Here is a 12,017-nt window from a genome sequence, read left to right as displayed (position 1 = left end):
GATTAGTACATCTGTTTCTGGACATTTAAATGAATGATATATCATGGGTCGTTCCACGAAAAGAGCCTTTTGCGTCCCTTTGATATTTTAAGTAGAAATTGTGCACCAATATTGAATTTTAAAAGCCTGTTATATTAAATGAAGTGCACTTTAATATAGACATTTTTTTGTCATTTTAGCAGACGCTCTTATCCAGAGCGACTTACAGGAGCAATCAGGGTTAAGTGCCTTGCTCAAGGGCACATCGACAGATTTTTCACCTAGTCGACTCGGGGATTAGAACCAGCGACCTTTCGGTTACTGGCACAACGCTCTTAACCACTAAGCTACCTGCCGCCCCATGAATAATTATATAAATCCGCTTTTTAATATGCATAAAAACTTGCTAAAGTGACAATTCTGCATCCCTCCGCACAACCTCTTTGCCTTCTAGGAAGATGTTAACACTTTAAACAGCTGGACCTCACTACCCCCTTATTACGTCAACGAGCAGCCATTTTGACTGCAATGTTCTAACAGTCTAATAAATACATTTCATATATGCTATCAGAAATGTTTTCCTTTGGTTGTGTTTATGAAGGTATTGGGTAACATTAGAATATGAAGAAAAAAAATAGTATACATTTTTTTTAGCATTTTCATTAGTTTATGTTACTGTAAGCGATCTGCTGCAGCGTGCTCATGTGTGGAGCACAAAGGAACAGAGGTTATTCTTGGAATAAGTTATATTTTGAACTAGAGCTCATCGCTTACATTTTAAGAGTTATTTGGCAAAGGTAAGTGTTTTGGAAACCTCAGAATCTGTTATCTGATAGTATACTACTTTAATATTTGAAAAAGTCACTTCAAACTGCTTATAACACAAATTATGTTTGTGATATTGAAAAATCGAATATCATAAGTGTTAAATATACTTATTTAGGAAAAGTCAAGGACGGAGGGGGGCTTGACTTAAAAAATTGCAGACATATTTCCATTTTAAATTCATATGCAGTCAAAACGACTGGATCGGCGGTTCTAGTGTTAATCCACATCACCCCACAATGTCTCCATGTTTTCACCATCATTGTTAAGCCCTAGTTATTTTGTTGCTTTCTGAAGATTATTATTTATTTATTTATAGATAAGAAAGGCTAGAAAAGTTTTTTTGTGAATAATTAAATTGCCACTCCCTGTTGTCAAAAGGGGATTGATTTATGGCTGATTTAAGATGAAATCGTCAACACTGTTATGGTCAACCCTGTTATGGTCAACTCTTACTTTATTTGGCACTGATTAGGCACTTACAGTGGGGAAAAAAAAAATTTAGTCAGCTTCCAATTGTGCAAGTTCTCCCACTTAAAAAGATGAGAGAGGCCTGTAATATTCATCATAGGTACACGTCAACTATGACAGACAAAATGAGAAAAAAAATCCCGAAAATCACATTGTAGGATTTTTTATGAATTTATTTGCAAATTATGGTGGAAAATAAGTATTTGGTCAATAACAAAAGTTTCTCAATACTTTGTTGTATACCCTTTGTTGGCAATGACACAGGTCAAACGTTTTCTGTAAGTCTTCACAAGGTTTTCACACACTGTTGCTGGTATTTTGGCCCATTCCTCCATGCAGATCTCCTCTAGAGCAGTGATGTTTTGGGGCTGTCGCTGGGCAACACAGACTTTCAACTCCCCTCCAAAGATTTTCTATGGGGTTGAGATCTGGAGACTGGCTAGGCCACTCCAGGACCTTGAAATGCTTCTTACGAAGCCACTCCTTCGTTGCCCGGGCGGTGTGTTTGGGATCATTGTCATGCTGAAAGACCCAGCCACGTTTCATCTTTAATGCCCTTGCTGATGGAAGGAGGTTTTCACTCAAAATCTCACGATACATGGCCCCATTCATTCTTTCCTTTACACGGATCAGTCGTCCTGGTCCCTTTGCAGAAAAACAGCCCCAAAGCATGATGTTTCCACCCCCATGCTTCACAGTAGGTATGGTGTTCTTTGGATGCAACTCAGCATTCTTTGTCCTCCAAACACGACGAGTTGAGTTTTTACCAAAAAGTTCTATTTTGGTTTCATCTGACCATATGACATTCTCCCAATCCTCTTCTGGATCATCCAAATGCACTCTAGCAAACTTCAGACGGGCCTGGACATGTACTGGCTTAAGCAGGGGGGACATGTCTGGCACTGCAGGATTTGACTCCCTGGCGGCGTAGTGTGTTACTGATGGTAGGCTTTGTTACTTTGGTCCCAGCTCTCTGCAGGTCATTCACTAGGTCTCCCCGTGTGGTTCTGGGATTTTTGCTCACCGTTCTTGTGATCATTTTGACCCCACGGGGTGAGATCTTGCGTGGAGCCCCAGATCGAGGGAGATTATCAGTGGTCTTGTATGTCTTCCATTTCCTAATAATTGCTCCCACAGTTGATTTCTTCAAACCAAGCTGCTTACCTATTGCAGATTCAGTCTTCCCAGCCTGGTGCAGGTCTACAATTTTGTTTCTGGTGTCCTTTGACAGCTCTTTGGTCTTGGCCATAGTGGAGTTTGGAGTGTGACTGTTTGAGGTTGTGGACAGGTGTCTTTTATATTGATAACAAGTTCAAACAGGTGCCATTAATACAGGTAACGAGTGGAGGACAGAGGAGCCTCTTAAAGAAGAAGTTACAGGTCTGTGAGAGCCAGAAATCTTGATTGTTTGTAGGTGACCAAATACTTATTTTCCATCATAATTTGCAAATAAATTCATTAAAAATCCTACAATGTGATTTTCTGGAAAGAAAATTCTCAATTTGTCTGTCATAGTTGACGTGTACCTATGATGAAAATTACAGGCCTCTCTCATCTTTTTAAGTGGGAGAACTTGCACAATTGGTGGCTGACTAAATACTTTTTTTCCCCACTGTACTATAGGTCTTTGTTTTAAGTGTTGAGATGGGAAAACTTTTTTTTTCTGGAAGTTGAACATGTGCTCTTTATGACAGAATGTTAAAATTAGCTGAAATCAAAGTTAGACTTCTCAAAAGGCACCGAACTGGTGGGTCGACCCATAGAGCCATTCATTATAGAATAATTGAACTTAAATGACTCATGAGCTTAGTCCAACTGTTGTACGCAAAATATAAGCTTGTTCTTTATTCCATTGTTTGTAAACAATGTATTTGTAAACAAACACTAGCTTCAAAACATGGTTAAAACTGTAATTTTGATCTTATTCAGAGTGGTTACATTTCTCCATCACCATCCCTCAGCTGTTTCCCAAAACAGGTGACGGGGTGTCCGTATTGTCATTTAAATTACTTTTTTGTTATTATAAGGCATAATGACATAAATTTGCCACTGCTCTAAACTGTCGTTTTTTAAATGAATTTTCCTTCTGTCATTACAGAACCTTGCAATAGGACTTGGGTCAGTTGAAAAAAATGCTGGGGACATATTTTCACGTCTGAACTCTTCCACCTTTACCCCCAATTCCATCAACACTTATGCTAATATAAATGCTTCCGTGTCCATTCTCTCCACCATGTACAATGTAATCAATGCATCTCAAAACAATTACACACTGAATGACGCTCAATTAAAAGTAAGTATCATCCAAAATCATCTTTACCAGAATGTTATCTATCTGTTCTTCAGTATGTATTATTTATAATAACAAAAGATTAAGTAAACATAAAAATAAAAAATAATTAAATTGACTAAAATATGAATCCCCCCAACCCCCTCTTTCAGGATGCCCTATCATCATCCAGCAATCTTTTGGATGGCGCTCTTGACAAGTCATGGGAATATCCATCTGACATTGGCAACACATCCATGGCTGAAAGATATCTGCTTTCTGTTGAGGGCCTGGTTAAACAGTCAGATGTCCAGAATATAACATACCAACACACAAACGTAGAGTTGAATGGCTGTAAGCCGGAGACATCTTGTGAGAACAAAGTTTTCAACGTCACCGTAATCATGAAGACTAGCTCCAATTTGGTTAAAACTATAGGTTTTAAATCTCTCAGTAAATACCTACCACAGAAGGAACAAAACGATTCTGAACCAAACAGCATCGTGGTGTCCACTACCATTGGTAAAGGATCTGGAGCGATCTCAATAGACTTCCAGTTGATCAATAAAAGACCCCGCAACCACATGATACAGTGTGTATATTGGGATTTTACGAAACACCAATGGTCTGATAAAGGTTGTAAATGGGGTGGTCCTGATAAGGAAAACCATTGCGAATGCAACCACTTATCCTCGTTCACCACCCTCATGTCAAAGAACCCAGAGATTATTCCCTATATGAATGAGATAACCTATGCGGGCTTGGCCGTCTCAATTGTCTCACTTCTTTGCTGTCTGGTGATAGAATGTCTTGTGTGGAAATCTGTTGTCAAGTCTAGCGTCTCATATTGTCGCCACACAGCCCACATTAACATCTGCCTGTGTTTACTGATAGCCGACTGCAGCTTTCTCGCCTCCGCTTTTCCCGACAAGATCCCAGAAAATTGGTGTCAGATCTTTGTGGTAGTTAAGCATTTCTGCTACCTGGCCATGTTCTTCTGGATGTTGTGCCTGAGTATCATGGTTCTCCATCAGATGATATTTATGTTCCATCAGATGAGCAAGAAGGTTTGCTTGGGCGTGTGCTTTTTCGTCGGCTATTGCTGTCCACTGTTAATAGTTTTCATTACATTTATCACCTACAATAGTGGCGAGGAGAACGTATACTATACCTCTGACACGTGTTGGTTGGTTTATAAAGGGTTTTTAAAGGGCTCGATCTTCACGTTCATTCTGCCTGTCGGTACTATTGTGGTAATCAATGTGTTCTGCATGATAGTGGTTATCATGAGGCTCCTGAGACCAAGTATTGAGGTCAACACTAAGGATGAAAAAGAAGTGGTCAAAGGTATCCTAAAAGCGATTGTCCTCCTAACCCCAATCTTTGGAGGGACATGGATTTTTGGATTTTTTGTTTTGGTGTTTGACATCACCAAAGGACCTACAGCCTTCCTGGTGAACTATGCCTTCATTCTGCTGAACGCATTCCAGGTATGACTGGGATCAGGGTTGGGTCAATTCCATTTCAATTCAGTTAAAGTGAATTGGAAGGGAATTGAACCCATCATTGACTAAGATACAATTGTCTTTTCCCTCTTCAGGTCACATGGTTTTAACGTCGTTTTTTTATACTCTTACAGGGTCTCTTCATTCTACTCACCACATATTTTGGAGAAAAAACGGTAAGCTACTTAAAGGTCCAATACAGCTGTTTTATCTAAATATCAAATCATTTCTGGGTAACAATGAAGTACCTTACTGTGATTGTTTTAAATTAAAAAGGTCAAAAATAAACAAATTGCTTCTTAGCAAAGAGCAATTTCTCAAGCAATAATTTTTCTATTTCTGTCTGGGAGTGGTCTGAGTGGGGAGGGGAAAACTGAAAACTAACTGTTATTGGCAGAGGACTCTACAAGGTGTTGAAAGCGTTCCATAGGAATGCTGGCCCATGTTGACTCCAATGCTTCCCACAGTTGTGTCAAATTGGCTGGATGTCCTTTGGGTGGTAGACCGTACTTGATACACATTGGAAACTGTTGAGCGTGAAAAACTCAGCAGCGTTGCAGTTCTTGACACATTCAAACCAGCAAGCCTGGCACCTACTACCATACCTCGTTCAAAGGCACTTAAATATTTTGTGTTGCCCATTCACCCTCTGAATGGCACAGATACACAATCCATGTCTCAATTGTCTCAAGGCTTCAAAATCCATTTTTGACCTGCCTCCTCCCCTTCATCTACACTGATTGAAGTGAATTTAACAAGTGACATTAATAAGGGATCATAGCTTTCACCTGGATTCACCTGGTCAGTCTGTCATGGAAAGAGCAGGTGTTCCTAATGTTTTGTACACTCAGTGTATATAAAACACAAGAAGATCACTCTTTTGACTGCACTGGGCCTTTAAACAAAAGAACACGTTTGATCCTGCAATGTGTAACACCTGTTGTCTGATGACTCATACTGAATTTAATTCCACTGCTCCATCAGTTACATACATTCAGTCTGAAAATGTAATCCTAGAAGTCTTTCGTGTGGTGATGTCAAAGTGAGAGGCATTGTAACCAATTCAACTATCAAAGCCAATGAAGTGATTCATGGCTCTGGCCCAACCCATCGGTTTCTGGGACCAATCATAAGGGTTTGAATGTTTTCGCATTCCAGAAGTAAATCGGGGCTACCTTCAGTAAATTGGGGCTACGTACTGAAACATTTAATTAAACGGAAATGGAGCCGTTCTGAATGACTAGTTGAAAACCGGGGAGGTGTTGGGTTGTGGGTTGGGAAACGCTATCGGTTGGGAAACGCTGTCAGCATGGCTGCTGCCCTGTAAATATATCACTTATTGCTTCAAGCCACACCCCACCACATCCACCAAATGGAGAAAACGTACCTCAGTCTGTTCGAGAACATTTTGGGGAAACGTGTCATTCGGTACAAACCGTTACGCAACCTAAAAAAAGTTTAATCTAACTGAATGCACCCGACTCATCTTGGAGAAGAAACGTTAGTGGGCGTGTCGTTTGGCCGAAGTGATGTGGATGGGTAACCAGGTAACAACAATACCTGATGAATGAGACAAATATGTAGCAAAAAAAAGACCCATTTCAATCTATTTTTTTATTCCTTCCAAACAGGTTCGTGTTGCACTACTGAAATATTTCAAAATAAAAGTAAGTTCACAAATCACATACAATTTATTTATTGGTCTAAAACAACTGGATGTAATGTCATAGCTAATTGATTATTTATCCATTTCGCTCTTCACCAGCAGGTACAATCAGCAGGGAGTGGAAGTTCCAAACTGGCATCCACGCTGAAAACGAAATGATATTTTTAATCCAGTTTGACAATTCTGTTTCTTTTTTTTTTAGATACATTTTATACCTATACTGTTTATTCATCTAGGCTTAGTTTACATTTACATCTAAGTTAAACCCCATACTAATCAACTGAAATTCTGACACGGAGATAAAGTATGTGCAGTGTCATACAAGTATCATTGTTATAATTGTAGCCTTTTTCTGTTGTAATATAGCCTATGTAGTAGATGTTTATGTAAAATGGTAAATTACATAATAGGAATTAACAAGTTGGAAAATGAATTGCATAATATGTATAGCCTACACCTGTTGCTATGATACGATAAAACTTTTTTGGGGGGTTATTTAAGTGTTTAGAACTGTTTTTCATACTGTATGGCCAGTGAAATGTATGTAATGTAATGTCTGTATTTTTCTGCGAAATGCAACTAGTGCTTCGTGGTGTAAAACATATTTTTTTTTATTAAATTGGTTTGAGTAAATTATATTAGCTGTTATTTGTGTGTGCAATTTTCCCAATAAGGTTTTTGTTAACAAGGTGTGGTTTTGCAGTCCTGTTTAGTTCCTCTCTTCTCTGCTCCTCCCATTCCTTGTCCGTGTCGTCCAGGGGAAAACCTTTCAACACTGCCATCTGGCGGTAGGCCCTGCACTCTGGCTCTGCACTGAAATATGATGCAGACAATCACATTAAGTAACCTACTGCACATCACACACATAGGCTTGCATCCCAATGTTACCCTATTCCTTACAAAGTTCACTACTTTTGACCAGAGCCCTGGGAAGGGATTAGGGTTCAATTTGGGAATCTATAATGATGGCCGTGTCCGAAATTTGGTCTTGCTTCCTAGGCTACTGACTAAAACTGCATGTGTACTAATCATACTACATACAATTTAGAACATTACATACGGTTTAGTAAACATTTATGCAGTAAGCAACAAATATTAACATAGGCTACTATACTCACTCACCCTTACTGAGAATGCATAATCTAATGCACAATTGTGTTGCTTCCTGCCATTCGTTAATTTTGGTACAGCACGTCCCCTTATGCCACATTCAAAACAACTGGGAACTGGGAAATCTCTGACTACCGACTTCAGTGCATACAAGAAGAGACAACTGGGAACTGGAGAAAAAAAAACGAGTTCCGACTGGGAAAAATCATTTTGAACAGTCATCCAACTCGGAGTTCCAAGTCGGCAACTCGGGCCTCTTTCTAGAGCTCCGACCTGAAGATCACTGATGTCATGATTTGACCTAGTTTTTTCCCGCATTGTATTGAAAGCATCATTACTTCATCTGATTATCAGCTGCAATAAATACATTTAAAAAAAATCCCCATCAAAATCCATCTGTTAAGCTAGAGATATGTTTTTTGTATGGGCTGTCTCTCAATCCACGGTATCCGCCACTTTAATATCTATGATCCGCCAATGTCGGCCTTCCGCATCTGTGGTGGAAGGTGGCAGAGCCACAGCGGTGTTCGTCAGACCAGGACACATCCTGAAAATGTATCTTCTCACGAAAACGTCTGTAGCGTCCGAGCGGTTTGGGCTACACACTATTGTGACCCCACAAGTGTCACGGGACACGTCTGAAAGTAACCCGGTACTGAGCTGAAAAAAAATGAATGGAATTTGGTTAAAAGTCATGGGAAGTCATCAAAAAGTAATGAAATTCCATCTGTCAAAATGTGTATGAACCCTTAACAGAGAATAATCTGGTGTCTCTATAGCATAATGTCATTTGGGAATTTCTGTGAACATAGTCTAATGGATCGACTTGAAAAAAGACAGCTCCTGCAACTCTTTCATCCCAAGTCAAGCGCTGGAATTGAAGGAAAGCTGGCGGGTACACAGTTCGAATGCTGGAATTATTTTGGATGAACGTGCGAAGGTAACCTACTTTTTGAAGTGAATTGTTTGACAATCAGATGAAAACATCATGACTGGTTCTGTTTACGGCACATGAAAAGGTAATACATTTTAAGGGGGGGGGGGGGACTGGCCTCTGTCTGGGGACTCCAAATCACTAGTCCGCCCCTGACTAGATGCTGGCCTCTGTCTGGGGACTCCAAATCACTAGTCCGCCCCTGACTAGATGCAAAGCCGAAATTAGTATGACATCCTGGCAATTAAAGCATAGCCTACTTAATTTTCCACATTTTTACTATTCACGTTTTTTCGCATTCCCAAAATGACTACTATTAACAACGCAAGTAGGCCTATGGGTTTTCGGATACGGCCATTGATCCCCTCAGACATCATTCAAATAAAGCAGTGAATCCATCATCTATCAGCAGTGAATCTTTCATATTATTGTGCATGATGCAGAAATAAATAATCACATGAATTACGTCACACATATCCCCTCAGACATAATAGAAATGAAGCTGTGGAGCAGTGGTGTTTACTGTACTTTGAAAGAGAAGAGAACATGAGAGAAAATTAGAGTTCTCACTTTTAAACTAGACTTAAAGAAGTCTGTCAAGAGGGGACGTTATTCTTATATCAATCACAATTCATTACCCAAATGTTTAGTAGACTAGAATAAATTAACCACAACAGTGAAGTATGTGTGTGTGTGTGTTTGAGCAGAGTAAAATAAAAATATAAAAATCACCGAAATGGGATAAATATAATACTATAAATATACAAAACACAGTTGTGTAAAGTACTTAAGTAAAATACTTTAAAGTATTACTTCAGCAGTTTTTTTTTGAGTATCTGTACTTTACTATTTATATTTTTGGCAACTTTTACTCCACTACATTCCTAAAGAAAATAATGTACTTTTTACTCCATACATTTTCCTCGTACTCGTTACATTTTGAATGCTTAGCAAGACAGGAAAATGGTCCACTCACACACTTATCAAGAGAACATCCCTGGTCATCCCTACTTCCTTTGATCTGGCAGACTCACTAAACACAAATGCTTCGTTTGTAAATTATGTCTGTGTGTTGTAGTGTGGCCCTGGCTATCTGTGGTTTGCTTAATATAAGCAATTTGAAATGATTTATACATTTACTTTTGATACTTAAGTATATTTAAAACCAAATACTTTTAGACTTTTACTCACATAGTAGTTGCTTTTACTTTAGTCCTTTTCTGTTAAGGTATCTTTACTTTTACTCAAGTATGACAATTGGGTACTTTTTCCACCACTGACAATACATACCTTTCAAGAAATCGAACACAGTCACTATGTCCATAGACTTCTGCTATTCTGACTGGTTTGTCCCCAGAGAAGTCTTCTTTGTCTATGGGGGCGTGTAGTGAGTGGAGCAGGCGCAGCACCCCAAGTCTCCCAGCCTCGGCTGCAAAGTGGGCAGGTGTCCATCCACTATCAGTTCTCAGGCAGGCTCTGGCTCCGTGCTCCACCAGAATCCTAACAGTCTCGGTCTGTCCTGGGAAACAGGGACTAAATGTGACAACATATTTAAAAAAAACTAAACAAGAAAGAGAGCCTCCCAATGCAGTTCATAATAAGCATGATTTGACAAATTATGAGTCCCAAATGGTACCCTATTCCCTTTATAGTGCACTAATTTGGTCAAAGTAAGTGCACTATATAGGGAATAGGGCACCATTTGGGATGCAAACTAAGTGTTATGATAGTGGGCATACTGTAGGTTGTCACAGACAGACAAATATTTAATGTTCTGTAGGCAAAAGTTGCAAATAAACATTTTATTTGACATTTTATTTATTTAGCAGACACTCTTATCCAGAGTGACTTACAGTAGCGAGTGCATACATTTTTATACTTTTTTTTCGTACTGGTCCCCTGTGGGAATCGAACCACAACCCTGGCGCTACAAGCGCCATGCTCTACCAACTGAGCTACACGGGACAAACACAACCGACGTGATTCCTTATTCTACATGTCAGAGAGGCATGTTTGTTCTATAAACCAGTACATCATGTTTGTTCTATAATATATTTATATCTGAACGTTTCATAACATTATACCCTGCTGAATGCAGCCCTCTTGTTTAATGGACACAAACCTTCTAAAGACGACTACCTTTGGCTGCAGCCCAGTGAAGCGGTGTCTTGTAGTTCCAGTCTATGTCTCTATGATTGGGGTTACATTTCTTCTTCTTCTTCTTCAGAATCTCCTCCACTAGATCAAAGTCTCCAGCAGCAGCTGCTTGGTGCAACTCTGTCATTTCTAACATGATTGGAAAAAAGGAGGTTGCCAAGCAACGTTCAACAACACAAGAGCTTACAGCTCCAGGGTGAATTTCCCCTAGGAACAGATCGAGCATCAGCTTCCCCTCCCCCCAACCATTAGTGTGGAAATGCTAAACTGACCCGTGATCAGCATCTAAGAATGAACCAGGAAGTATGTTTGCCCTCTGGTGGACTGGTAAACAACTTTCACACATTAGCCCAATTCCCAATTCTTTCATACTTCCCAAGGTGTGCACTTGTACACTCCTCCATCAAGGATGAAAAAGCATTATATTAGTGCAGGTTCAAGGTAGAATTGGACTTGGGATAACTGATCCTTCTAATCTTGAAAGGGAAAACAAATTCATACATGACTACCATGCAAAAAAAAAAAGACAATTATGGCAACAAACTGACAAAAAGTAGGCTATTTGAACTTTAGAGTATTGAGTATAAAAACTACAAACAATATCTTTGATAATGCATTCTCAGTCCCATTTTATTGCTTTCAATTCCAAACAAGGTACAATGTCATGACATTCCAAGACAGATACTAACACTTTCATTGAAACATCCTTTGAAATTCCCATCTACAAGCTTTTCAAAACCTGTTGTTTCCAAGTGCATTAAGTTTAGTAGCAGTTCTATTGAATACTAGTCACATGGACAATCAATTTGGCAAAGATAGCGTAGATCCCTGGCATAGGAAAACTCCAAATGCAAACTTTTGGAGGGGAAACAACTAACAAGTGGGAATCCCAGACACCACAAATAAAACAAGATCATTCAATCAAGATCATTCACCACCTAACATATATTTAAACAATTACAAAGTTACAAAACCGTTACAGCTATGGTATTTTGAACATGAAAATAGTCACATTTAATAGTACATTGTTACATTTTAGTCATTTAGTAGATGGTCGTCCAGAGCGACTTATAGGAGCAATTAGGGTAAAGTGCCTCGCTC

General features: G+C 39.3%; 2 protein-coding genes across 4 annotated transcripts in view; one reads left to right on the top strand and one right to left on the bottom strand.

Moving 5' to 3' along the window:
• Window positions 1-6,902, top strand: part of adgrf3a (adhesion G protein-coupled receptor F3a) — a 26,828-nt gene extending 19,926 nt beyond the window's left edge. The window contains exons 13-17 of one of the 2 annotated variants that reach the window (XM_041854612.1): window positions 3,374-3,568; window positions 3,718-5,034; window positions 5,184-5,225; window positions 6,681-6,716; window positions 6,815-6,902. In XM_041854612.1, coding sequence (XP_041710546.1) covers window positions 3,374-3,568; window positions 3,718-5,034; window positions 5,184-5,225; window positions 6,681-6,716; window positions 6,815-6,874 — 1,650 coding nt within the window. In that variant the 3' untranslated portion in view covers window positions 6,875-6,902. Of the gene's footprint in view, window positions 1-3,373; window positions 3,569-3,717; window positions 5,035-5,183; window positions 5,226-6,680; window positions 6,783-6,814 lie in introns of those variants that run through there. The other variant, XM_041854611.2, reaches the window with a different exon arrangement.
• Window positions 6,730-12,017, bottom strand: LOC121544627 (ankyrin repeat domain-containing protein 66). 2 transcript variants are annotated; one of them, XM_041854614.2, is made up of 3 exons: window positions 10,899-11,389; window positions 10,050-10,278; window positions 6,730-7,528 (listed from the first exon to the last, which is right to left on the bottom strand). In XM_041854614.2, exons 1-3 carry the CDS (start codon window positions 11,140-11,142, stop codon window positions 7,354-7,356), a joined length of 648 nt encoding a protein of 215 aa, XP_041710548.1. In that variant the 5' UTR covers window positions 11,143-11,389; the 3' UTR covers window positions 6,730-7,353. The 2 variants fall into 2 exon arrangements, with proteins under 2 accessions (XP_041710548.1, XP_041710549.1); XM_041854615.2 differs by lacking the exon at window positions 6,730-7,528 and adding an exon at window positions 8,058-8,485 and having other exon boundaries at window positions 10,899-12,017.

This window comes from Coregonus clupeaformis, chromosome 29 (genome assembly GCF_020615455.1).
Source record: "Coregonus clupeaformis isolate EN_2021a chromosome 29, ASM2061545v1, whole genome shotgun sequence".
In the NCBI taxonomy this organism is placed as follows: Eukaryota; Metazoa; Chordata; class Actinopteri; order Salmoniformes; family Salmonidae; genus Coregonus; species Coregonus clupeaformis.
The sequence above is the reverse complement of the archived record's forward strand: the minus strand, read 5'-3'. Positions and strand labels throughout refer to the sequence as shown.